Source organism: Mesoplodon bidens (genome assembly GCF_964165515.1).
Source record: "Mesoplodon bidens genome assembly, chromosome: 2".
In the NCBI taxonomy this organism is placed as follows: Eukaryota; Metazoa; Chordata; class Mammalia; order Artiodactyla; family Ziphiidae; genus Mesoplodon; species Mesoplodon bidens.
The window spans coordinates 27,633,493-27,659,827 of NC_138177.1; the positions used below are offsets into that span (position 1 = coordinate 27,633,493).

The window sequence follows — 26,335 nt, forward strand, 5'->3', positions numbered from 1 at the left end:
TGGGCCTGCAGCCCATTTGTCCGTCCTCTTGCCTCTGACTTTCTCCTGTCCCCTGCCTGTCTCTGCAGAGGTCACAGGAGGTGGGGGCCGAGCACGCGTCCCCGGCGGCAGCGGGAGCGGCAGCTGCGGGTTCGTGGAGCCCCCGAACCCCCCACGGGCGAGAGGAGCGCGTGGCGGACCAAAGAGAGCCCGCGAGCGGCCGTGAGCCCACCAATAGGTGCGGGGCTCGGAGCCGCCCAGCGTGCGCGGTCCCTCCCTCCTCTCTCCGCCCCCGCCCCCGCCGCCGCCTCCCCCTCCTGCCTCTGCTCTTCCACCGCGCGTCTGGCACTTTGAGAGCCGCAGCGGCAGCGGCGGGTGCAGCCTGCGGAGAGCCAGGCCGGGGACGCCGACCGACAGCCGGGGAGGACGCGAGGGCGCACGCCGCAGTCTCCCACCCTCAGTCCCCGCGGCAGCTGCTGACCCGCCACCATGGCCCGCGGAAAAGCCAAGGAGGAGGGCAGCTGGAAGAAATTCATCTGGAACTCGGAGAAGAAGGAGTTTTTGGGCAGAACCGGTGGCAGTTGGTGTAAGTACGGGGTCCGCAGCTCTCGCTCCTAGCGTCTTGTCTTTCTTGGTAGGCGCATCCCCTGCGCAGGCTCTGCGGACCGCTCCGCACGCTGCGCGCTGGAGAGGACGGAGGGGGTCGGGTGGTGAGCGCTGCTCAGATTGCGCCGGCCTGGGCTTGTCATCCTGTGCGGAATGCGGAGTCCCCGGGCTAGACGCGGGGTGGGGATAGGAGCGCGCCAGGCAGAGGGTTATGTATATTTTAGCGGTCTTGGTAATTTGAAGTCTGTCGGAGCGTCGCTTGAGCTCTTCCGTCCTGGGAATGGTCAGACTGTGGGAGACTAGATATGCCTCTCCCTACAGACATGTCCCAAGTCCTTAAAAATGAGATCTGAGGCTCTGAGAGAACCGCATGAGGGTAATCGGATCGAATGCAGGCGAGGTTGTGTATTATAGCAGCTTTCTTCTAGTCTAAATATGTACCTCAAAAGGCGGGTGTGGGAGGGCGGCGGTGATGGTGGCAGAATCCATACACTGCAGTATTTCGTAGCGATGCCCAGAGTTTCCCCCGATGACCTACCCTGGAGTCATCACAGCCCAGAAATGGCCCAGGACCATGTCAGGACTTCGTTTCTGAGCCTTGGCCCCAAAACATGGCAAAGTCTGGTTGTTTTCAATGTCTACAGAGAGATGCAGAATCAGTAGCTTGGGTTGATTATGGTGAAGGGTTAGTGTAAGAAATAAATAGCACAAAGGCAGAAGCAGGTTATCTTATAAGATTTTGGGCAGCCTGTTGCTTGGCTGGATAGACTTTTTTTTTCCCCCCATTGAAAATTAGATACCTTACTTGTCTTCCACCTCTCTACACGGGAAGGGTGACATTTTTTTTTAAGGTCATTTTGAAGGGCAGAGTTGTAGGCAAATCTGTAACAGTCGTGACTGCTGGGGAGAGAGAGAGAGGGAGGGAACCCTCCTCCTGCATCACTGCCCCCTCCTTCTTCTCTAATATCATCATCACCATCATCATCATCATAGACACCACTAGCACCACCACTGCAGCCACTAAGGGAGCCCTGGGTAGGTGCTGATGTGGTGCTCCTGATTGGAAGGATCTGTGAGCATCGGCAGGAGAATGAGTCAGGGAAATAACGCTTGGCTGACATTTTGAAATGGAAGAAGCTGGAATATACAATTTTTGTAGAGAAAAAAAAAAAAAGGCAGCCTGTAGTGGGTCTCTTTGATTGAAAAGTAAAGGGTTAATAATGCATCACATTTCAAGGTTAGTCAAGGTGAAACCTCGTCCCATACCTGTGCTGAGAAGCATAGATATCCCTGAGCCATGTTAAGTGTAGGTCTTTAAAGGGATGGCTTTTAGCTTGTATTCTATATTTTGTTTTGGGAAGACTCTGTTCTTCAGTGAGATTACTGCCATAGTTTCTCATGCAGAAAGATAGCTCTCTGTTTTTTTAACGTGGAAGGGAAAGCCTGAAGAACTCTGGGTGTTTTGTAGGGTGAACAGCTCCTGGCCTGGGCCATCTCCCAGCAACTCCTGGTAACTCAAGTGAGGCCTGAGGGGTGCACTGCAGAATGGGCCCTCTTCCCCCAGATTCACTGGAGGTTCCTACCACGATGATCTGACCCCAGCCTCGTCACGGGCCAGGGGCTGCATTGACCCCAGCCATATTGTAAAATTTGCCCTCTAGTGTTTTTCCCTCTCAGAAAATGTCTTTCGTTCCTCATTCCATTTCCAGAATGATACTTGTTTTAGAGGGTAAGGCAGTAGGAAACGACTTGTTTTGTAAGCTGACATTTTATAAGGCAGCACCTCCATATGAGAGAGAGAGAGTGTGTTGATGTTTGTGTCTTGATACCACATACAGCAAAGTGTTAATACACTGATTAATGAATGCAGACATCAGGACTGGTGCTCTTGTCTCATCTTTCCTTCCATTTTCCAAGATGCTGGGTTAAAAAATCCGGTTTTTATTTTGCACTAATACATTTACTCCTTTCTGGCAATGTAAGAAACGACAGAGCCTCTCACAGGCAGAGAGGGTGGCAGCAGCTGTGTCTCCTATGGAGAAAATGCCACCTTTCTAGTACTGGGCCCAACGTGGATGCCCTTGGGACCAGGGCAGGTTGCCCTTGGTTCAGTTCTGCTTGTAGGTAGATTTTCACCAAGGTGGACGCAGGAGCCTCGCCTGTCACCTGCTGGAGAAAGCGCAGCACACAGATCACCTGGTGCTTTCTCCCTTTTTTTTTTTTTTTTTTTTCTTTTGCGGTACGCGGGCCTCTCACTGTTGTGGCCTCTCCCGTTGCGGAGCACAGGCTCCGGACGCGCAGGCTCAGCGGCCATGGCTCACGGGCCCAGCCGCTCCGCGGCACGTGGGATCTTCCCGGACCGGGGCACGAACCCGCGTCCCCTGCATCGGCAGGCGGACTCTCAACCCCTGCGCCACCAAGGAAGCCCACTCTCCCTTTTTATTAAGTTAATACAGGCGTTGGTAGTGTTTTATGTCTACTGCTGGGCCCAGAGGCCATTTTCCCTCCTGCCTGTGACCTTTTGAAGGGTACTCGTTCTTTGTTTGTTTGTTTCCTCACTGGAAAACCTCGATATTACTTGTATTTTTTAAAAGGAAGAAACATTGCTTCAAAGGAAAAAAGCGTCTCTAAAGTTTAACCTCTGTGCCACCCTGGCTGGTTGGTACAGTATGCCCAGCTTTTCTTTCTGAGCCTGTGTGTCGGTGAGCCCACTGCATAGGCCCTGCCTGCCACACCTGCGTCGTCCACTCTAACCAAGTGACCTCACAGTACCAACGGGGCAATCTGTGCCAAGTAACGTCTCTGAGCAAAAGAGAAGAATCCCCCCACCACCCTTAGCGTATAGTGTCGGGCAGATAGGAAAGGCTGTATCTCCTTCAATTTAATCAGCGTGCTTGCAGAAGGAGTTGTTTTTCCATAATCATATTTGTATTTTAAATCGTAGCCTCAATTACGTACCTCCTCATGTTAGAATTAGGTATCTGGAGTCCAAGGAATGAGTATAAAAATGCTTCCGTGGTTAGGCCTGTGAGCGCCAAGAGGTGAGGGCAGCAAACAAGAGGATACAACGGTTCTCTTTCTGACCATGTTATACCAACTCTTGTACCTCTTAGGAGCATATGCCCTGGAAAATTTTTTCAGATCTCTTGACGTCACAGCCTTGCCATTTGCCTACTGCTGCCTGGATACAGAATGCAGCCCTTAACCCTTGTCCTGCGGGGAAGCACTGGTTGAGTTGCGTAGCTGTAGTTCTGGACTGTACAGTCTGTTCATCTCTCCTTATCTTCGCTTGTGTCTTTGCCCTTTTCCTTCTTTTTTTTTTTTTTAATAGAGGAGAAAAAGGATTAAGCATTTTGGTGTGTTTTGCTTGTTTTAACAGCTCTAGAGTGTGATTTTCCCCTGAACTATTTATTTGCTGATAGAAAAGTTGAACTTTTAAATGTACGGAGAAGGCAAACCTGGCCGATTCCAGCCACAGTGAACCCACTGCCCCCTGACCTCCCTCCCTCCCACACACACACACACACACACACACACACACACACACACTCACTTACATTTCTTTTCAATGATGCTTTTGTTCTGTTGCTATCTCCCAAGGACCCCAGCCTGTAATGCAGGAGATCTGAACGTTTTGAGAAGTACGCTCAAGCTTCCTTGTGCAGTCATGTTTCAGATTTGATAACCCTACGGTTCACTGTTCCCACTGCTGCCTTCACATTGAGTGGCTGGCACAGGGCTGCCCGGTGGTGGTGCCTAGTACAGCCTGTTACTATGCGGCTAATTGGGGAGATAATCCCTGTAAACCAGTAACTGATAGCCTCATTCCAGTCCATGGGCTTCTCGGTTTCTTATTTATTTTTTTTGGCTTTTGCAGCTCTTTCAGCCTCCATTCTGTTGTCCTGTGAACTAGGGGGAGAGGAAAATGCAGCTTATCAAGTCAGTCCTTAGTCTGAGTCTAGTCAGAAGATGAAATAAAAATGCGCTTGCCATTTTTACTATAGCAGTTCCTTCCTTCCTGTTTTTTTTTTTTTTTTTTTTCTTGTTTGGTGCCCCTGAAAGGAAAGACAATGTACTTGGTCAGGAGAGCTTCACTGGGTTTCTCAGCATTCATTGCTCTTTCTCAGCATAAAAACTCACAGGTGTTTGAATGTTTGGAGAAGCAGCAGAGCCTGGATTGTAGTATTGAAACGTCAAAGGATAAGCAAGCAAAGAAAACATCAGTCTCTAAGGAAGTATGTTGTCATATTTGAAATGCATTGCATAAGCACACAAACACAGCCCTAGATTTTATTGATGATCTTCAGGACATTTTTTTTTTTAAAGGAACATTTATTTATTTTTTGGCTGTGTTGGGTCCTCGCTGCTGCACGGGCTTTCTCTAGTTGCGGCGAGCGGGGGCTACTATTTGTTGTGGTGCGCAGGCTTCTCATTGTGGTGGCTTCTCATTGCAGAGCACGGGCTCTAGGCACGTGGGTTTCAGTAGTTGTGGCTTGTGGGCTTTAGCGCACAGGCTCAGTAGCTGTGGCACACGGGCTTAGTTGCTCCGCAGCATGTGGGATCTTCCCAGACCAGGGCTCGAACCCGTGTCCCCTGCGTTGGCAGGCGGATTCTTAACCACTGCGCCACCAGGGAAGTCCTGTGGCATTTTGTTTTTAATTTAGGGAATAAAATTATTTCCTATAAAGAACCTTAGTTCTGATTGAATATTCATCCTACCCGGAACACACATGCACTATAATGGAGGGCTGCCCATTCCCCTGTTTTTACCCTACAGTCTGGGAATGAGATGCACTCTCTTGATCAATGTTGGAAAAGGAAGCTCTGAAGACAGCTTGGAGGGGAAGCCAGGAAGGAAATGCATTCGTCTCTGGGAAGGTTTGCCTTGCATTCTGAGCATGTGACTGCATCACAGCCTTTTTGTTTCTGTCTGTTCCCCTTGCAGTTAAGATCCTTCTGTTCTACGTAATATTTTATGGCTGCCTGGCTGGCATCTTCATTGGAACCATCCAAGTGATGCTGCTCACCATCAGTGAATTTAAGCCCACGTATCAGGACCGAGTGGCTCCACCAGGTAAAATGAACGTGAATAAGTTCAGTTTTTCTGGAGGTAAAAGGCGCGTCACTTTTTCAATTGCGAGAAAATTGTCTATCGTGTGGTCTTAAACCCAGCCTAGGAAGGAAAAATCGGGACTTCTGTCTGTTGCAGCCAGCTCTCCTACCTGCACTGCAGGCAAAGCTCCTAGGGTTGCAGACATCTTATTTTCCCAGCTCTGCTGGGAGCGAGGAGAGCCCTGGTCCTCTACCCAGCCTGCCACTCACCGCCTCCGTGACTCCCAACCACGGTCTTGCTCTCCTCGTGCCTCCCACCCAAGGGCTTGGTTAGTGGGATCATTACGGGGCCTTTCCAGCTCTCACGCACATTTTTCACTTGCTTGAGGGGCCTATGACTCAGATAAATCCTGTAAAAAACCACTCTGGCTCCCTTTTTTTTTTTTTTTTTTTTTGCGGTACGTGGGCCTCTTACTGTTGTGGCCTCTCCCGAGCACAGGCTCCGGACATGCAGGCTCAGCGGCCATGGCTCACGGGCCCAGCCGCTCCGCGGCACGTGGGATCTTCCTGGACTGGGGCATGAACCCGTGTCCCCTGCATCGGCAGGTGGACTCTCAACCACTGCGCCACCAGGGAAGCCCTGGCTCCCATTTTTAAAGGTTAATTTATTTTTAGGGATCATGAGAAGCTCTGAAATGGCCATCCGCTCCCAGGGAGAGGAACCCTGACTTCAGGGGTCCATTCTTCCACCTGCTATTCACGGTCAACTTGAGCTTGAACAAAGACACTTTCTCTTTTCACTTCTCAATATATATGCCTGTTTGTTTAATAGGAGTCTTATTTATTGGCTTTCTGGGCCCCCTTTGCAGGTTAACTGTCTCCTTTAGCTCTGAAAACTTAGGGCAACAAAGAGGTTATCATAGAGAAACGGCCGCATGAGTGCCCTGCGGTGACGTGGGTGCTGTCACTGTTGAGTGACCTGCCTTGTACGCATGCATGTCCACGCTGGTCACTAAACCCTGGGGAGACCCACTGCCCTCATGCCTGACGCTGACAGAAGGACAAGACAGCAGCCACAACCGATTGTTCTGTTTGTGACTGTACTGTCTGGCTCATCTAAAAGTCTTTGTTGGGACCTGGAGAGAGGAGATGTTGCATAACTTCCGGGTTCTCACATTGTCAGTGACCTTGAGGCTGCCTGCTGCTGGGGGTGGCAATGACGCGTCCCCTCTACACTTTCCCTGGGCAACGGTTTAGTAACAGCTGTACTGAGGTGACAATCTTGAGGCTATCTTCATGGGACTGAGCAGCCTTGATCAGGTGCAGCCGCCAGTCACAGCCTTGTCGTGTCTGCCTCCTCCTTGGGCACGAGAAAGTCCCTCGGAAGAAAATCTTCAGAATATGGAGATGGAAAACACTGGTTTTTAGCCCCAAGTCAAGGAGTCCTCTACTGTAAGAAAACCCCTAAATATTTCCAGATAAATTTAGATCTAGGGGGTTTTGGAAGTGAAAAACAGAGAACATGTAAGTATATAAAATGACTGCTTAATAATCCCCAGTTTCCAGCAACTGTTTCCTAAAAGAGGTGGGTCTGTGGAAAGGTTGAAGCAAGAATTCTGGTTGGTACAGTGAAACGTAGGCTCTTAAGTAAACATGTTGGACTCTGGCTTTTGTGATAGTAAAGCATAGTGTGTCTTTTCATGTTCACTTTTTAAAAATACTTAATTAATTAATTTTTTTGGCTGCATTGGGTCTTCGTTGTGGTGCGCGGGCTTCTCATTGCAGTGGTTTCTCTTTTTAATATATTTTATTTTATTTTATTTTTTTTTTATTTTATTTTATTTTTTTTTTTTTTGCTGTACGTGGGCCTCTCACTGCTGTGGCCTCTCCCGTTGCGGAGCACAGGCTCCGGACACACAGGCTCCGCGGCCATGGCTCGTGGGCCCAGCCGCTCCGCGGCATGTGGGATCCTCCGGGATAGGGGCACGAACTCGTGTCCCCTGCATCGGCAGGCGGACTCTCAACCACTGCGCCACCAGGGAAGCCCCTAATATATTTTAAAATATATTTATTTTTATTTATGGCTGTGTTGGGTCTTTGTTGTTGCACGTGGACTTTCTCTAATTGTGTTGAGCGGGGGCTACTCTTCGCTGCAGCGCGTGGATTTTTTATTGCGGTCGCTTCTCATGTTGCAGAGCACAGGCTCTAGGTGCGCGGGCTGCAGTAGTTGTGGCACACGGGTTCAGTAGTTGTGGCTCGCGGGCTGTAGAGCGCAGGCTCAGTAGTAGTGGCACACGGGCTTAGTTGCTCCGCATGTGGGATCTTCCTGGAGCAGGGCTCGAACCTGTGTCCCCTGCATTGGCAGGCGGATTCTTAACCACTGCGCCCCAGGGAAGTCCCTCACATTCACTTCTGCTAGAGTTTTTATGGTAGCATTAGTCATAATTTAAATTTGTGTAGACCTTTTATTTTTTTCTCTTTTTTTGCCATTTAAAAGCTAATTTTCAATCATGATGCCATTTTCTAATAATTCTTACACTCGAAGTCAAAGGTGACCCCAAAGTCAAGCATTTTCTTTAATTTCCTAGATTTAAAAACTAGTCCTTGACTAGTTTGACTTTAGGGTATCAGTCTTTTTTAGTAAAATTAAAAATATGCTTCATGTTCTTTGCAGAAAGGGAAGTTTCACTTTCGAAAAGAAATAGCCAAAGAGCTGGACCTTTTAAGTAAGGGCTTGTAAATGACCTTGCCTGGAAACTCTACTGGCCGAGGTGCCTCCTCTCCGTTTCCCTCTGTCCCCTTCCTTCCAGCCCCTTCCTAAAAGACACATTCTGAGTACCTATATTTAGTGTCCGCACAGCAGTTGGACTGACCTGACAAACCGTCACTTCTCCAGAGGAATGCTGGTGGCTCATCTTGGAAATATGCGTCCCTGTCCTTGGGTCTGAGTCACAGGAGAAGTGCTTCCTCAGTCCTCCATCCTCCCTGCCCTGTCCCTTGGGTTCTTTGTCACTTCTCTGTCTCTCCTTTTCATCATCCCCTCACCCATCACCTTGCCAGGAGAGTCTAGGTCAAGCCCCCTTTTACCCTCGCCTTTCCAAGGGACATGGCATTAATCTGAAAATGATAGTGGCCTTTGAACCGGGAGGCCAGGTCGGCAGAGCACGTGCTGCCACAAGGGCAGCCCGTGGACCCTGACTGCTCTGAGGGACCCTCCGAGCTCTCCTCCTGGCATCTTCCAGAGCAAATCTTAAGAATTTGTATTTTTGGTAGGCAGGAACTATTCCTTCAGGCCACAAACGGAAGGAATATATGGAAGGATACCCTGGCAATTTTTTGACTTCAACTTAATATCTCTAAGCCTGTATTTTCATGACAGTTAAAGGGAGAAACGTGTATATTTAAGTCAAGTGGACCTAGTGAGAGTGAAAGAGCTGGTCCATCCTTTAAAGATATAAAGACTTATTAATGCTATTATTAACTGAACTTGAGTCATGAATACAAACCTGGCCAGACCGGGTTTTGACTGCCCTTTTCACACTGGAATACCTAGTAATCAGATCTCTCCTAAATAACATGTGTGAATGTGGCCAAATGAAGCAGTGGCAATTGTGCAGTCAGTGCATTTGGGTCGCTATGTCTGTAACAATGGACAAGGTGCTGGGCTAAACCCCAAAGTCTCAGAGTAAGGACTAAATCATCAAACGGAAGAAAAATGTAAGAAAAAATGGATGACATGTACGGTTTCTTGCCCTGAGCAGTGGTGGCCATCACTGCTTATAATGTCTTACAGAGTTGTGTTGCTATGAGATACTGGAACAGATCTGCCTACTCAACCTGGAAGGCAAGGGCTACTGAGATTTTATGTCGAAACATATTAATTTGCTATTTTTGTATGTCAAAAATGGTTACGTGTTGGCAATTTCACATTGCCTAAGCCTAAATATGAAAGCAGCCCCTGAGGTCCTAAGCCACGACACAGAGGTTCCCAGTAAAATTGACCTGAGAATGACAAGCAGGGGCTGTGGAGCTGGACACAATCCTACCATTCTACACAGTACTTAACTTCACTAAGCCTCAATTTTCAGATCTATAAAATGGGAATAATACCTGTAAGGGTTAAAAGAGATGATAAATATCTGTAAAGTGAATAGTACTTTATAGTTGCAAACCTAGTGGCATTAGGTGGCATTATTAACAGCCATCTCTATTTTTATAGCCCTGTCATTTCACTGGAAGCAGCAGTTTCTTCTTTTTGGATATTGAATTCAGTATTTCCAGGCTTTGGATGATATAACAGAGATGCTTTGACACTTAGATGATATGACACTTAGATTTTCATGAAGGTAATAGAATCTTAGCTGTCCATGAAAAGTGTTCGGGAGAAGTTGGGTTAGGAAACATGTTGAAGAAAAATGTTCAAGTGACATTGTGTTGCTTCTGTAATCTCTCCCTCTAAAATACCCACATCTGTTGGGTTAGCCCCTGCCAAGCTTTCCTCCCTGAGGGACCCTCTTAGGAAAGTCCTCAGCGGTTGGGCAGTGGCATCTCTTCTCACCATGTTAACGGTGCTGGATCTGGAGAGAGACATGGGTGTCAGCATGCTGGAGAGGGCAGGAGGCACACGAGTGTGCCCGCTCCCCCCCCACCCCACCCCACGGTCATGCTCACAAGTCCCCGTCCCTGGTTTGACCATGCACTTTTCGCTGCCTGGCCAGTGGTATAATGGAAAAGTCTCCTCTTCCATCCCTGCTGCTCACAGAGCCACAGTGGGATGAACCAAAGTGTGTGTGTCAGTCAGGGGGTCCAGGGAGATTCCCAGCTGCCTTACTTCCTGGTAAGCAGGTATGAATATGTGGACTCTTCTCTTCCTGTTAAGTTGTGGACAGGTTTTTTGTTTTGCTTTGAAGTAAAGATGGCTCAGTGCAGGAAGAATTCTTTTTTTTTTTTTTTTTTTTTGCGGTATGTGGGCCTCTCACTGCTGTGGCCTCTCCCGTTGTGAAGCACAGGCTCCGGACGCGCAGGCTCAGCAGCCATGGCTCACGGGCCCAGCCGCTCCGCGGCATGTGGGATCTTCCCAGACCCGGGCACGAACCCGTGTCCCCTGCATCGGCAGGCGGACTCTCAACCACTGCGCCACCAGGGAAGCCCTAGAATTCATTTTTAAAGGGTCATATTTACCGTGAGATGGTAACCAGCATCAAGGCAGAAGAATAAACAGGGTGGGAAGACCGCAGCCCACACTGCCACCACCAGCAGACTCCATTTCATCTTGATTGGCAGAGGGAAACATCTTGTCCTCAAATCCATTAAGCCAGAAGGCACTGTAATTCCAGTCTCATCGTATCGGGTTGGCCGAAAAAGTTCATTTGGGTTTTTCCATAACATCTTTGAGAGGTCATCATATCGAGCTCAGAATTGCTTTTTTTTCTTTTTCAAGCTACATTACACCCATGTTACTCTCTTTCACTTAAATTTCAAAGGGGGAATTGGACATATTTGGCTTCCTTATGCTTCAGAGGAATTGTTCCTTCAAAGTGCCAACAAGGTGTTTTTCAGCTATTTTGTTAGATTCCATTGATCTGTGAGCTGACACGATAAATATGTGATGCCCTCCAGGCCCGCCTGGCGCTCGGTTCCCTCTCTTCTCCTCCCTCCCTCAGATGCGTCCTGCCAACCTACTCCCAGAGTTTAAGGCTGTGGATGAGCTGGCATTGGTGGCGCTAGGATTTTTCTGGAAGCTACTGCCCAGAGTTGTAGTTTGATAAAGGGTTGAGAGCAGCAAACTCCAAGTTCCCTTCCTCGGTGAGCCTCGCTGTTTGGCCTCCACAACTCACCCACTTCTTCATGTCTGAAGACAAGGGTACAACTAATAAGTCAGCTCGGGTACACGGGAAGTCTATAATTAACTTAAAACTGTTCTTGGAGCCACACAAAAAATGTGTCTTCATTCATATGCTCATTTTAGATGAGTGAGCAGAGCCCTGTGATGAATAGGACCAGGTAATAAATTTCATGCAGAGGTGGGGGTGGGTGTAGGGGGAGATGGATCTGTGAAGCTTCACGTAGGGTTTTTCCACTGCGCTCACTTGAGGGAAGGGCTCGGGGAGGACGGCAGTGGAAACAGCACCAGCCTCACGGCCTCCATGTCTATCTCCATGTCTGTGGTAAGATGCCTTGGGTTGCACTTGATGTCTGTGCTTGTTCAGTGCTCTCATTCTAGTGATCTCAGGACTCCAGAGCCTATCCGACACAGACAAGACGAGAGGGAAGTTGGGGAGATGAAGGGGAGCGGGGAGGTGTCACCTAGTGGCTTCCGACCAGAAAAGTATCTTTCCCCACATAACACACATGAATAGACATCATCGAATATCCTGGATAACATGGTGTCTTGTTTTGGGATAGTATTGGTCACTTAGCAAATTTTATATCTCAAGTCAAAATACTATGTGTGCTTGTTCTTCAGTTTGGCCTTGGATAAAAAAGCATAATTAACGTAAAATAGTAGGATTTGACTATTTATATTTTCCCATTATAAAAGGGGTTGTCATTTATCTTCTTGGGAACAAGCACAATAATGAGCTATACAAAATATCGAAGATATGTCCCTGTGAAATTCTGTGCACATCTAAGATAGAGCCCCTGAACTAAATAATTCTCTCTCTGCTCATCTGAAGATGATCATACAACTACAGGAAAAAAAAATCTGATGATAAAGGGTAATTCCATAAACAGAGAAGGGCCTTCAACCAGTGTGCATGGCATTTAGCTTAGGAGAAAAGATTTCCATACACTAAGGGTTGTTGAATATCCAAATAGGCTGTAGAGAAAGCCCAGCAACCCATCTTTCTAAGACTTTTCTTCAAAAAGAGCAGCTTCTTGAGGGTTTGGGAGAGTAGATGTGACCCTGCCTGGAGGTAGGGGGGTTGACGTCAGCTGATCCCAGGCCACAGTCAAAAGCTGAACCTGAGGCAGAAGGTGAGGCTTAGGCTACCGGCTTCCAGAAGGCAAGTGGCAGGCACCTTTTTTCCTGTGCTCTCCCTGTATTTTATTAGGTAAATTGATATTAATCATGCAGAGGTAAAATTAAAATTAAAATTAAAAACAACAATCAAAACCCATAAATATCTTAGTGGCACTTGAAGGGGTAAAATTTGTGTGTGTTTGTATGTGTGTGTGTTTGTATGTGTGTGTGTGTATGTATGTGTGTATATATGTATGCCTAGAAATGTATGACTGTGTGTATAAAATCACACACCCCCAGCTTTTTTTTTTTAATTGAAAATTACTTTTCCTCTTGGAATGTACAGGAGACACATGATATATATGTATTGTGTGCATGGCTACCTTTATAAGCATTTCTTTGCCTCCTGGAGGTTTCTGTGGAAAATGATATCTATTTGGAGTATTTGGGCTAGTGATTTATTGGATGTAGTAAATGACAGGTACAAGCAGCTGTGCTGTGGGATTCCCTTTGAGTAACTGTTAGAAGGTTAAAATGAATGCATTCTAGTTTAAGTACTTCAGACTCAGAAGTAGATGGAGAAATTATAAGCCTGCTAACATTATAAACCTAATTGGAAGCAAAATACTTCTTTCTTAATGAAAAGCCTTTCTTTTCTCTTTCCTCTCCCTCCCTCTTTTACTTGCCCTGACCCCTCCTGCTATGAACACCTACTAAAGCCAAAGATTGAGTGTTTTCCTTATTTGTTTCTCAGGAGATGGGGAACCAAGGAGAGGCCAGTGTAACTCAAAAGCAAATGCAGGGGCTTCCCTGGTGGCGCAGTGGTTGAGAGTCCGCCTGCCGATGCAGGGGACGCGGGTTCGTGCCCCGGTGCGGGAAGATCCCACATGCTGCGGAGCGGCTGGGCCCGTGAGCCATGGCCGCTGAGCCTGCGCGTCCGGAGCCTGTGCTCCCCAACGGGAGAGGCCACAACAGTGAGAGGCCCTCGTACCGCAAAAAAAAAAACAAAACAAAAAAAAAAAACAAATGCAGAGCCAAAGGGTTTTTGTTTGTTTGTTTGTTTAATTATTATTTTAACTTCAAATCTTATGTTAAGCTGACTTACTCATTAAAAACCAAATATTAAAATCTCACATATCCAGATTCTCATTTCAATCCTTTCAGGTGGCTTTATTTGATAATAATCAATCTGTAATTTAAGGCAAATGGTCCGATCAGGGCAAAGCTGTAGAGAGCTCAGCGTGGTTAATGTCGGTTCAAGTTCAGAAGACTGAAGAAGCAAAAGGTTAGATAGATCTGTTTCCTGGAACATAATTTGAAACTACAAGCTAGTGATTGGGTGTTCTGCTATCTTTGGCCTCTGGGAGTTACCACTGCAAACAAAGCTCGTCCTTATCCAGAGCTATAACTAAGGACTGTTAAGGAGTGAGCAGTGTGGAGAGGGACAGCTGAAAGTATCTGACCTAGTGTGAAAACAACTAATGAGAAGGCCAGTCAGCAAGATGGGATTTGTGTGTCCTTGGAGAGGGTCAGGCTTGAGGAATTTGCCTGTGGACTCAAGATAATAAAGAAGGTGCCAAATCCAATCCTAATTCTTTCTATCCCTTCTTTCCATTAGTCTGATAATGTAAAGTAAATGGTTTAAAGGATTTAGATATCAGGGCAAGGGTCCTTCATCTGCCTCTTGTAAGTATCTAATTGCTTTAGGGAAATGACTAGGAATTTTCCTAATGGTTTAGAGAAAGTCTCATCAGAGATTTTAAGATTATCCAGAACAGAACCTTCCCAGCGGGGACTGATCTCTGATAGCTTCCAGGAAGAGGAATTCTCAGGTCAGCAGGTTCTGGACAAAGGAAAGAGAGGAGGCAGAGACGGTGGGTGAAAGAGTGAGGGACCTTCAGAAATGTGAGGAGGGGCTGAAGAGCACACCAAGGAGGCAACAGCCACCCTGGACTGTGGGGCGGCCTCCTGGATATTTGTGTATTATTTACATACGTGCTCCATAGGTGAGGGTTTAGCGAGAGAAGCTGATTGCGTGACCTCGACCCAAATGGTTCATGCTTTTCTGGATAAGCAACATTTAGATCAGAAAGTTAGGTATCTTAAAAGGATAGTCACTAAGGCTTATATTAGTTCTGCAATCCTTCAGAGATTCCAGAGGGAAACTTTACAGAAGAGAGCGAGACACGGCCGAGCTCCCTGGGTTGACCCATCATTCCTGGGCTCCCTTTGCCAAGGTTGTATGTCACTGAAAATGCAAAGGATGGGGCAGAGACTTTGGCCCAGGGTCTAATCCAGCTGGGCAAGTCACAGGATTGTAAGACCCAGTGCTTAACTGTCCATTTCACCTCTTGCATTCTCAGTTTCACCCGTTTCTGATGCTTCTCTGTACAGAGCACAGTAGAGATTCTTCAAGTGTGCGTGATCTGCTTTTCTCTCATGTGGTAACATATAGGCTTGACAGGGCTTGGATCATAAGCCAAACTCTGAAGGATTTGGGCTCTTGGAAACTGGTAGACACAAGACCAACTGTGTATAACGTTTTTCTGGGCCGGTGGGTACCACTGTGCATGTAATAATAGTATCCATATTTCCGTTAGTCTGCTGAAGAATTCACTCACTAGCAGTACCCTTTCGGTAGTAAAGGGCCCACAGCACTGAGTGAAAGGAGCTAATGCCTGGGGTCTCCCACGTGTCACGTGGTCTCTTTAATAGTGGAGACCCTGCACTTGGCATTGGGAGGGGATGAAAAGCACGCTGCAGAATCCCACCTCCTCTTGCTGTTATCCTTTTCTCTCTGGGAGAATCTGAGAAGTACATCACTCGTCCTCACACACACATCCGGGAGATAGAACAGCCGCTGGAAGAGGGATGCAGAAGCGGCCAGAAAAGGGAGAGGCGGGCTGCTGGGGAGGAGAGCTGAAGCCAGGCCAGAGGGAACACTGACCCGTGTGACCCTCACCTTGCCATTTAGGTCCTACCGTGTTTACTCTCAGTGTGACCTTCTAGGGTCACTTTCCTCTTTTTAACCTGTTGGGTGAGATGCTCCAAATCTCACACCAGGCTCACTGACGTTTTGTTAGCATTTTGTTTTTTTGCTGCGTCACCTGCTCTGCAGATGGACCATGGCTGGCACGACTGTGACTCATCACACTGATGTCCCTGCCTTCAGCCAGACGGTCCTTCCCCACCTTCTTCCTACCTGAAGATCAGGCGAGACTGCTCTTTGGCTTCTGACAGTTGCTCTCATCTTCTTCACCCTTCATCTGTCTACCGCTCTCCCGCCTTCTCCTTCCCAAGCCTGGAAACACTGTTTAACCCTTTGCACATAGATCTTCTCTGAGTCCATTTCTACCCACCACCTTCGCCACCAGGTTCGAGGCAGACCTCCTGCCTGACAAATTCAAAGGCGTTTGCCTCCGAGTTCTCTGGCTGCCCTGTGCGCTACCTTTCTCTGGCCCCTCGCATGGGAATGTCCCTCAAAGCTCTGTTCTCTCCTGACTCCAGGGCTATTCTGGGAGAACATACCATCCCCCTGAATTCTGTTAAACCTCTGGCTCTGGGACTGTCTCTGCACTTCCCCAGGTCCAAGCAAGTCACCTTGGCTTAAATGTCTTGTTTACAACCCAAACCAGCGATGACCCTCCTTCCCAGACATGCTGCATTTCAGCCGGGGAAGCCCTATTTACCCTACTAGCTCAGACAGGAAACCCCAGTGAAAGCTTCTCCTCACCTCTGTTTATTTTACTTTATGTTTGCACGTATCTATCATCTTTATCATGTGACCTCTTTGTACAATAAATAATCACAATGCCAGTTTTCTAACTAAATAATGTAGAAAAACATTTTTTAGGGTATATTTAAATTGCTTAAGTCATACAGTTTTCTACAGTTTGTGAGCATCATAAAAAAATGTTTTAATTGTAGTAACCTTTATTTTTAACTGAAGATTTTCTGCTACTTCCTCTCTGACTCATTTCCATCACTGTTGACAGCTTTTTTCCCCCTGAAATTCCTCAGGTTCTCCATTACCCTGTCCGAGGTGATTCTTAATGTCACTTGTAGTTTGTCTCGGGCACCCTCTCTGCCTGGCTCCAGACCCTCACGTTGCTTGTCTTCATCTCCCATCGTCTCCATTCCTCTAGGGAACTGCAAACACAGAACTTGCCCATTCAGGCCCCTGAGCTGGCCCCCCCTCCCCTCATTGTTTAACTCCTTTTTTTTTTTTTTTTTTTTTTTTTTGCGGTACGCGGGCCTCTCACTGTTGTGGCCTCTCCCGTTGCGGAGCACAGGCTCCGGACGCGCAGGCTCAGCGGCCATGGCTCACGGGCCCAGCCACTCCGCGGCACGTGGGATCTTCCTGAACTGGGGCACGAACTCGTGTCCCCCGCATCGGCAGGCGGACTCTCAACCACTGCGCCACCAGGGAAGCCCTATTTAACTACTTTTGAAGCTCAAAGCCATCCTTAATGACGAGAAAATATAACGGCCATTTAGCCCAGGCCCTACTGAACTCTGGTCTCACTCTGGTCATCACTTCCACTTTGATTAGGTCATTATCTTCATACCCACCTCACGATTGCCACCCTCAGGTTCTTCTTCTCTAAAGCAGTGGTTCTCAAACCAAGGGTGCTTTAGGATCTCTTCAAGCTTGTTAAGCAGAGATTCCCAAGTCCCACCCTTAGAGATGGGGATTTGGCAGGTCCTGAGTGCAGTCTGCCAGGCTACGTGTTGAACAAGCCCCTAGGTGAGTGATGGAGGTACCCTGAAGGACTGTGAGGATGAGGCACCTTTCATGCCTAACACAAAGAGGGCTGGTCTGGGAGTGGGGATTCAAATAGAGTTGCCAGATGAGCAAATAAAAATACAGGAGGCCCAATTAAGTTTGAACTTCAGATAAACCATGAATAATTTACGTAAGTATGTCCTGAATTTTACACGAGAGATACTTATATAAAAAATTTTTCATGGTTTATCTGAAATTCAAATTTAACCATGCATTTTATATTTTATCTGGCCGTCCTGGAATGGAATGCCGTTGTGATTGACTCTCCACCCACTAGCTTGTGTAGTGTTGTTCAAATATCTATTTAGGAAGTCTTGTGAATGACAGAGGCTTTTAGAAGTTAAAGAATCTAAAAGGTCCATTGAAGAGTGGAAATCCAAGGTACACATACTTTGGTTTTTACCCTGGCTGGCATTTGATTTGCTCAGAATAACCACTTATGTTTGGAATGGAAGGCAGGAGTAGTAACTGCACATAAATTCCATATTCCTCCAGTTTAGGTTAAAAGATCCAAAGAAACGTCTCTACTGAGTAGTCTTGAGTCTGTAGCATTTTCAGTGGTCATAAGTTAATTGATTAAAAGGAGTATGGAAGACGATGTCTGTGCTCAGTCTTACGTAGTTAGGAAAGGAAAAGCCACCTGCATGAGATGCTTGCTAGCAGTGCACAAGGGAGGACTGGAAAGATAACAGGCTTTAGAGGACCATGTGCTTGGGTTAGATAGAATTCCGGTTCCACCACTTCCTCTGTGACCTTGGGTCAGGTACTTAACCTCTCTGTGCAAGAAATGTTTTCATTCATAAAAAAACAGATATGTTTATCATGAAATGTTGCTGGGGAACTTAAATGACATCTGATAATCAAGACATAGTCATTGGTACTTAGGTATTTAACCTAAATGCCAGAGAAAGGATTTCACAGGAGAGAGAATTTAAACCATTCTTTTTAGTCAGATGGGATTAGCAAAGTTATGTTTTATACTGTGGAGAGTCAGCTTTTGAAGTATCTTGGTTGACTGCCTTCCCACTCATGATTTTCTCTGAGTTTTTCTAACTTTCTTCCTGCTCTAGGATTAACACAGATTCCTCAGATCCAAAAGACTGAAATTGCCTTTCGTCCTAATGATCCCAAGAGCTATGAGGCATATGTACTGAACATAGTTAGGTTCCTGGAGAAGTACAAAGATTCGGCCCAGAAGGATGATATGATTTTTGAAGATTGTGGCAGTAAGTAGACATATTTTGGATGTTTGTGGTTGGTTAATTTTGATTTCCTGTTTCTATTTGTTACTTAATGATTGAAAGATACTCGTGAAATAATTAAAATATTGAACTCTGGCCATACTGAGAGGATAGTTGTTGTTTTTTTTTTTTTTTTTTTTTTTAAAGCAGAAACACTTGATGGGTTAGGCTTGGATACAATGAAATAAACAGTATAGCCTCAAGTATTACTTTTACCTGTATTTGAAAGGTGTCTTACTTTTGAACACTCCCAAATATCTCTGTTTTTACTACTCAGACTCAAAGACCACAGTTACAGATTTGATTCTCTTACATCAATTGATTTTGAGAAATACAATTGCTTATATTTCCAGATTTCTGCCGCGCCACCCCCCTCCCCCATCAAACCCCTGTCCCCTACAGAGTTCACAGGACCTTCTGTCACCAAAATGAACCTTTGGTGTGATTAGCTATAACCACACTGATACTGATGGAGGAGGGTTTATGGTCAGGGTATATTTTAGAGACCCTGGCCGGGACGGATAATGAAATATGTCTTAGACAGCTGATCATATGGATAAGGGAATGACTGATGAATGTAAACAATGGCTCTTAGTTTCATTAAGCCATTGACGGGAACGCACATCCCCCTCCTTGCTACTTGGAGTGTGAATTTCCCAGCCTTGTTGTCATGCCTACCAAAACAAGATGCCACTCTGAGTTACCAGGTGATACCAGTTTTTCTGATTCACTTCAAGCATTTATCACCTCCAGTTCTTTAAATGGCAGACCGTTGTGTAATATGGGGTGAATTGCCATTTTAAGTAATTTTGAAAAGATTTAGTAATTTAAAAGAAACTCTTTCACTAAATTTTTCTCATTAGAATTTAAATGAGGTTTTCATCTTACTTTGTAGTAATTAAAAGGCCCGTATGATAGATACTTAGAGTGAATCACTTCTCAGGAGATGGACTGAATTGAGGCACTTTACTATTTGAAGGGAAAATAGTTGGTGGACTTAAAAATATGTATATAATTTATGGTATTTGCATCCATTTCCTGCAGGATGCTTTGTTTTAACCTTGAATTCTGTTCTCATTTATTCTTTCTCTGGCTTTGAAATAAAAAATGCAACAAAACAATTTCTCAGTTGAACAAATGCTTATAAGAACTCAGTGTTAAAAGACAAAAACTCAAAAAAAAATTTTTTTAAACCTTGAATGGTGGTTGAAAAGGAAAAACAATTCTTTCCTACTCCCTTTTTACTGTTTAACATGTTAAATTAGAGGCATAGCTCCGAGAAATCCCGACCATGAAACTTCCAGTTCTGAAAATTATTGGCAGTCCTTTTGTGTTCTAATTGTAATGTCCCTTTTATTGAGCTGAGCTGATGTCGACCTGTGCAAACGATGCTACTCCTGAAGAGAGATCCAGTTTCCTTTCAGTCTTCTAATTAGTGGAGTCATCCATTATTTAAAGAAAGAAATATCGGCAGAGACCAAACATCATGTGCTGTTCATCGAGCACTGTGAAGCTTTGGTACTGGCTATTGCTTTTGGTAAAATACCATTTTAAGGTCAGTGGAGAGATGAGAGATGGCTTGCTGGAAATCCTTTCTTAATTCAGGTGATATAATACATTAAGTGCAGGATAGCCCTGTCTTAGAATAAGTCACTGTGACAAGGAAGAGAGAGCCCTGTCCTTTCTCAGTGGTGCACAGGGAATTGTTGGTACAATGTGAAAATGGCATTTGCATTTTCAGGTGTGCCCAGCGAACTCAAAGAGCGAGGAGAATTTAACAACGAAAGAGGAGAGAGAAAAGTCTGCAGGTTCAAGCTTGAATGGTTGGGAAATTGCTCTGGAATAAATGATGAAACTTATGGCTACAGAGAGGGCAAACCATGTGTCATTATAAAGCTCAACCGAGTTTTGGGCTTCAAACCTAAGGCAAGTAATATTTTAAATCATAGAATTTAGATGAGCCATTCACAATTCGATGTAGTCCTTAATTGGTATGAAAAGAGACCCTAACAGACGTTTAAAGGATACTCAGTGACAGTTTTGAAGCCTGATCAGTAGAGTAACACTGAAAACCTCTGTGGCCACCTTGGAATTCTTAAGGTTAGGTCATTAATCTCATTTCCTAAAGTTAGAGAAATTCTGTGTGGCAAAGCCAAATTCTGAAGTAAGTCCTGTGGCCCTGTTCTGGATTTCTATAATGTAATTCTATAACGTAAACTCTTTAAAAGTAAAAAAGAGAAAAAGATGTCTTTCAAGTTAAAACCTACCTGTATGTACAGTCATATTCAGGTTTTGGTACTCTAGGAGCCACAGTATTTAAAAAAAAAAATCATCTCGTAATCTGAAATAATTACCTGGTCATCAGAAAAAATGTGTTTTTTTGTTTTTTTCTGAATGAAGATTTCGTTGCAAAATTAGAAGTTGAATACTGCCTAGGTTGAACTTTTATAACCATGCCATTGGCTTTTGCCATTATTGCAACTTATAATGGGCAAATACTACTAGAGGTCATTGAAAAATTGCAAATTGCCTTTGCTCACCATTTGGTGGGATGGTAGCAATTCTTTAAAATTAGAAGAAAAAATTGTATGGGTGTTATCTCTGTTTTTATAAGACTGCTTATTTCATTCTGTCTCCGAGCTCATGAAGTAAAAATGCTGTCCTTTTCTCTTAAGTGTGGATTCTTACAGAAGATTTCTCCCATTTGCTCACGAGAGCATTGCCATTAAGAGGGTAATTTTTGGTTCTGATAGGAATTGACTGCAGTATACAGAGTTATATGAACAAACTTACTTCATTTCTGGAATCTGGCTCTTCTGTTCATTAACTATTATATGCTCTTTATTTCCACAATGCTTGTTACCCATGAATAATATTTTCAAAAGAAAATCAATGTAGAGGTGAAAAGTTTTATTAACATAACTGAAGGATACATCAAAACTCCTTTACTGCCACCAGAGTCAAAAATGGATGAGTGGGTGCATGGATGTTTGCCTGGCTGGCTTGTTGGATCTCCTACAGAAATTAATGTACCTCTCAACAGAATTTTAATCTTTCCACTTAGACTAGGAGGTAATCGAAGAAAAATGGTGAGAGCCATTATGTCACACTTAGAGTTGATATTCATATTGCTAGGAAACTCTTCACCAAGATAAACAAGCTATTTGGCAATGAAAGGAATTGGTGCAGTGTATCCAAAGGACTAATCGTGATCTTTGTTCTCCGAATCCCTCACTTCTGATAATTCCTTTTCATAGACATTGAATGATATTTGTCCCCTACAGAGTCTGTTGTGATTCATATCTCTTCCCATATTTATAAAGATATTCTGTTAAAGTGATGAATTCAGCTACTGTTTCTTTTCAGTCTTTGTTTTTTTTTTTCCTTTGGAGTCCCCTTGGTTATCCATTGCCACTTTCTGATTCAGCCCTGCATCCCAAATCCCCAACTCTTTGGTTGTTGGAATTACAGAGATTACTCCACATCTCACTTGATGTGCCCGTTCCCTCACTCCCTGAGGATAGATTCTGGTAACTTCTTTATCAATGTGTATTTTCTCTTCATATTTTTAAAGATAAATCTATTGCTGGCAGAAAGTTCCAAGAATCAAATCTAGATGATCATTTTCTTATATTCCAAAAGAAAGAGCAGTACCAAAAATAGCCCTTTACTGATATAGAGAATTGTGCATTTTATCTGACTTTGATTAGGCTATGTATGTGTTACATCTCATGTCAGGACTCACATACTCTGCTGATGTGAGTAAGCAAGTGACTGTCTGTCTTCCAGTGGGTAGATGTCCATCACACTTCTCCTGAGATGGATTTGAGCCAGGGATCTAGGAAGGCAGGCCCTGCATATTTCACTACAGCAGTAATTTTCAACGTGTACTATGGGTCCATTTGATGGAGTCACCCCTTCACAAGACCCCTTCATTGAGGGGAATGCCACTTTTACCTATTTTACATGCTGGACTTGCCTAACAAAACTGGGACTTAAATGACAGGGCCTCCACTGGAGATTTAAAAAAAGAAAAAAGGAAAAAAAAAAAAAAAAAGGAAAGCTTACTTGAAGAAGGCATGCCTGAGGGAGAAGGATGGCATTGTTTATTTATGGCTTGGGAGGAAAGCCCAAGTTTTATAAAAACAGAAATGTCAACCAACCTTTCCATATAATTATAATCTTAGCAAATGAGAAGAGAGCATTATTTCTGAGTTGGTTCTTATTTTTCATTGTCCTTGAATAAAGCTGATAATGGGTTGCCATTAGAAGTTCCATTTAGTACTGGGCTGCATCACAGCTTAATTGTCGTGGTCACAAAACTTGGGCATTTATTTTCAAGAAAATCACAGCATGACCTTTCCTAGATTGGTTAGGAGAGTCATTCATTCTGCTGTCCTCAAGTGTTTGGTTATTATTTCAGTTGACCAAAGTGTACTTGTTTGGGCTACAAGCTAGTTTTATTTTTCAGAAGTTAAAGGAATCATTTACAAACTTAATTGACCAACATGGGTTTTATTTTTAGCCTCCCAAGAATGAGTCCTTGGAGACTTACTCAGTGATGAAGTATAATCCATATGTCCTGCCTGTTCAGTGCACTGGCAAGGTAAGGAGACCTATAGAGTTGCTGAGGGTGGGGCAGGAGAGAGGGAAGAATGAATGAGATGGTTTTAAATTAGAGGTAAAACTTTGACATGGGAAATAAGAAGCACTGCTTCCAGGAAACAGTCTCAGCCGATTGAATTGTAGCTACACTGGGTAGAACTTCTTAAAAGAACAGAAAGATGTAACAAAAATAAAAACATCTGTCAGTTTCTCCACTGGAACAAGAAACTGAAATATCTGAATTTAATCAGTTGGAAAATTGGTTTACAGAACTGAGAGGTGAACTAGCCCATGAGTGCTTCTCTGGCTCACATGGTGTGTTAAAAACTTGAGGCCAACTTTTTTTTTTTCTTTTTAATTGACAATTCTACATTGAAAAATTGCTTCTGGCTTTTCTTAAAAAATATATTGAAATATTAAGGTAACCATCAATGTGTATTCCCTTTAAATCTGAAGACAGGTACCTGATGGATTCTTTAGAGAGAGGAGCAGAATAAAGAAAGGGAAATCTCCAAACAGTTCAAATTTATGTTGGCACCAAGAAAGGAAATGGACACAAGAAAATGAAAGGCAAATAGTTAAACTTTTGGAGGTAATGTCATTGAAAATACCCACTAGGCCAACACTGAAGAGTTTCTTTCAGTGCTGGCCCTATTTCTAGGAGGTTGTGTTGGCTTGAAGAAAGGCTTAGTTGGCTTTTGCTGCAGTTTCCCATTTGTACAGTGAGGAAAGCCTCCTTTTAGTGACCATTTCTCAAGGCTACTAAGGACTAGGCTGAGTGTCTCTTTCTCTCGCGGGAGGTGCGGTACCCGTATTCTCCAGTGGTTGGTGCTCACCTCCTCCTGCGAGGGGCTTGAGCTGGCATGTCAGCGGATGACCCATTTCCTCCAGCAGTAGCTTGCAGACTGCTTTGTGGGACTGAGAGTCTCATTTGTATGTGAGTACAAATAGTCATTCAGGACGTGAGCCGTGAAAAATCTCATTTCCTCTCTGGTTTCCAGCGAGACGAAGATAAGGAGAAAATTGGAACCGTGGAGTATTTTGGACTGGGCAGCTACCCTGGTTTCCCGCTGCAGTATTACCCCTACTACGGCAAGCTCCTGCAGCCCAAGTACCTGCAGCCCCTGCTGGCTGTACAGTTCACCAACCTCACCATGGACACGGAAATCCGCATAGAGTGTAAGGCGTACGGTGAGAACATTGGGTACAGTGAGAAAGACCGTTTTCAGGGACGCTTTGATGTAAAAATTGAAGTTAAGAGCTGATCACAAGCACAAATCTTTCCCACTAGCCATTTAAAAAAGTTTAAAAAGATACAAAAACCTACTAGTCTTGAACAAACCGTAATACGTATGGGACCTACACTTAATCTATATGCTTTACACTAGCTTTCTGCATTTAATAGGTTAGAATGTAAATTTAAAGTGTAGCAATAGCAACAAAATATTTATTCTACTGTAAATGACAAAAGAAAAATAAAAATTGAGCCTTGGGACATGCCCATTTTTACTGTAAATTATGATTCCATAACTGACTTATAGTAAGCAGTGTTTCTGGCCCCTAAGTATTGCTGCCTTGTGTATTTTATTTAGTGTACAGTACTCTCGGTGCACACACTCTGGTCATTTTTCAAGCCATGTTTTATCGTATCTGTTTTCTACTTAACGTGAGCAAAGTTTGCTGTCCAAGGTGTAAATATTCAATGGGAATAAAACTGGCATGGTACTTTATTTTTCCTTTTTGGGTTTGGCTCTTTCAAAGATGATAACGGCCCATCGATGAGCATTTTTAACACACTCCATAGTCTTTCCCTGTGGTGTTTGTTAGGTCTTTATTATTATTATTTTTTTTTCCTGGGTCTGGGTTGGGGGAGTGGGGTGGGCTGTTATGGGGGAACTGCCCTTTAAATTTTAAGTGACACTACAGAAACACACACAAAGGTGATGGGTTGTGTTGTGCTTTGTACTGAATGCTGTCCTGACTTCTCTTCCCCTGTCCTCCAGTCTGTTCTGAAGCTGTGTATGAGATCTGGAGCGCCTGTCACTTTGGCTAGTGATAGGGCTGATTAATTTGCTTTGTACATTTTCTTTCACTTCCCTTTTTTCCTTTCTCTGGAGGCATCACCTGCTGGTGCTGTGTCTTTATGAATGTTTTAACCATTTTCATGGTGGAAGAATTTTATATTTATGCAGTTGTACAATTTTATTTTTTTCTGCGAGAAAAAGTGTAATGTATGAAATAAACCAAAGTCACTTGTTTGAAAATAAATCTTTATCTTGGACTTTATAAAAAGCAATGCAGTACCCCATAGACTGGTGTTAAATGTTGTCTGCAGTGCAAAATCCATGTTCTAACATATGTCATAATTGCCAGGAGTACAGTGCTCTTGTTGATCTTGTATTCAGTCAGGTTAAAACAATGGACAATAAAAGAATGAACACATTCCTCATGTGTGATTCACTCTTGTCTAAACACCACAACCTGTGACTTCTTTACTTTCTACACTGCTAGTTATCCAATATCTTGAAGAAATATTGAACCTGAAAGATAAACACGTGATTTCATTAGTTCACATGGAAGTTCAGCCTTTTCTACCCAACAGAGGCCAAGAGCTGGGTCAGGACTCTGGACACCAAGGTGCACACCCCTTCCCAGTGAGACAACCAGGTTAATAATTGGAGGCACAGGCTCAATCAGCAAAGTTTTAAAGTTCAAGTTTAGAAATATTTTGCAGTGATACTCAGTTTAGAAAACATGAAATTTTGGTTCCTGCTAGTGCTTCACGAGATACAGTTGTTAGTAGTTCAGTTAAAAAAAAAAAAATGAGGTTAGCAATCAAAAAATGGACAGAAGACCTAAATACGCATTTCTCCAAAGAAGACATACAGATGGCCAAGAGGCACATGAAAAGCTGCTCAGCATCACTAATAGAGAAATGCAAATCAAAACTACAATGAGGGGCTTCCCTGGTGGCGCAGTGGTTGAGAGTCCGCCTGCCGATGCAGGGGACACGGGTTCGTGCCCCGATCTGGGAGGATCCCACATGCCGCGGAGTGGCTGGGCCCGTGAGCCATGGCCGCTGGGCCTGCGCATCTGGAGCCT

At 44.5% G+C, this 26,335-nt stretch overlaps 2 protein-coding genes across 3 annotated transcripts in view; one reads left to right on the forward strand and one right to left on the reverse strand.

Annotated features, from left to right (window-relative positions):
* ATP1B1 (ATPase Na+/K+ transporting subunit beta 1) lies at positions 1 to 25,675 on the forward strand. The gene is made up of 6 exons (XM_081226167.1): positions 1 to 565; positions 5,531 to 5,659; positions 18,458 to 18,613; positions 20,370 to 20,554; positions 23,154 to 23,234; positions 24,235 to 25,675. The coding sequence occupies exons 1-6, from the start codon at positions 469 to 471 to the stop codon at positions 24,496 to 24,498; spliced, it is 912 nt and encodes a 303-aa protein (XP_081082293.1). The 5' UTR covers positions 1 to 468; the 3' UTR covers positions 24,499 to 25,675.
* NME7 (NME/NM23 family member 7) overlaps positions 25,487 to 26,335 on the reverse strand; it is a 261,463-nt gene continuing 260,614 nt past the window's right edge. For both annotated transcript variants that reach the window (XM_081226166.1, XM_081226165.1), the window contains one exon: positions 25,487 to 25,773. In XM_081226166.1, coding sequence (XP_081082292.1) covers positions 25,741 to 25,773 — 33 coding nt within the window. In that variant the 3' untranslated portion in view covers positions 25,487 to 25,740. The remainder of the gene's footprint in view (positions 25,774 to 26,335) is intronic.

Excerpts from the sequence above, each read along its gene's own strand:
- ATP1B1 (XM_081226167.1), top strand. The coding sequence starts at position 469 with ATGGCCCGCGGAAAAGCCAAGGAGGAGGGCAGCTGGAAGAAATTCATC. Across the intron at positions 18,614-20,369 it reads GATTTTTGAAGATTGTGGCA|GTGTGCCCAGCGAACTCAAA; the intron begins GTAAGTAGACAT and ends TTGCATTTTCAG. Across the intron at positions 20,555-23,153 it reads TTTTGGGCTTCAAACCTAAG|CCTCCCAAGAATGAGTCCTT; the intron begins GCAAGTAATATT and ends TTTTATTTTTAG.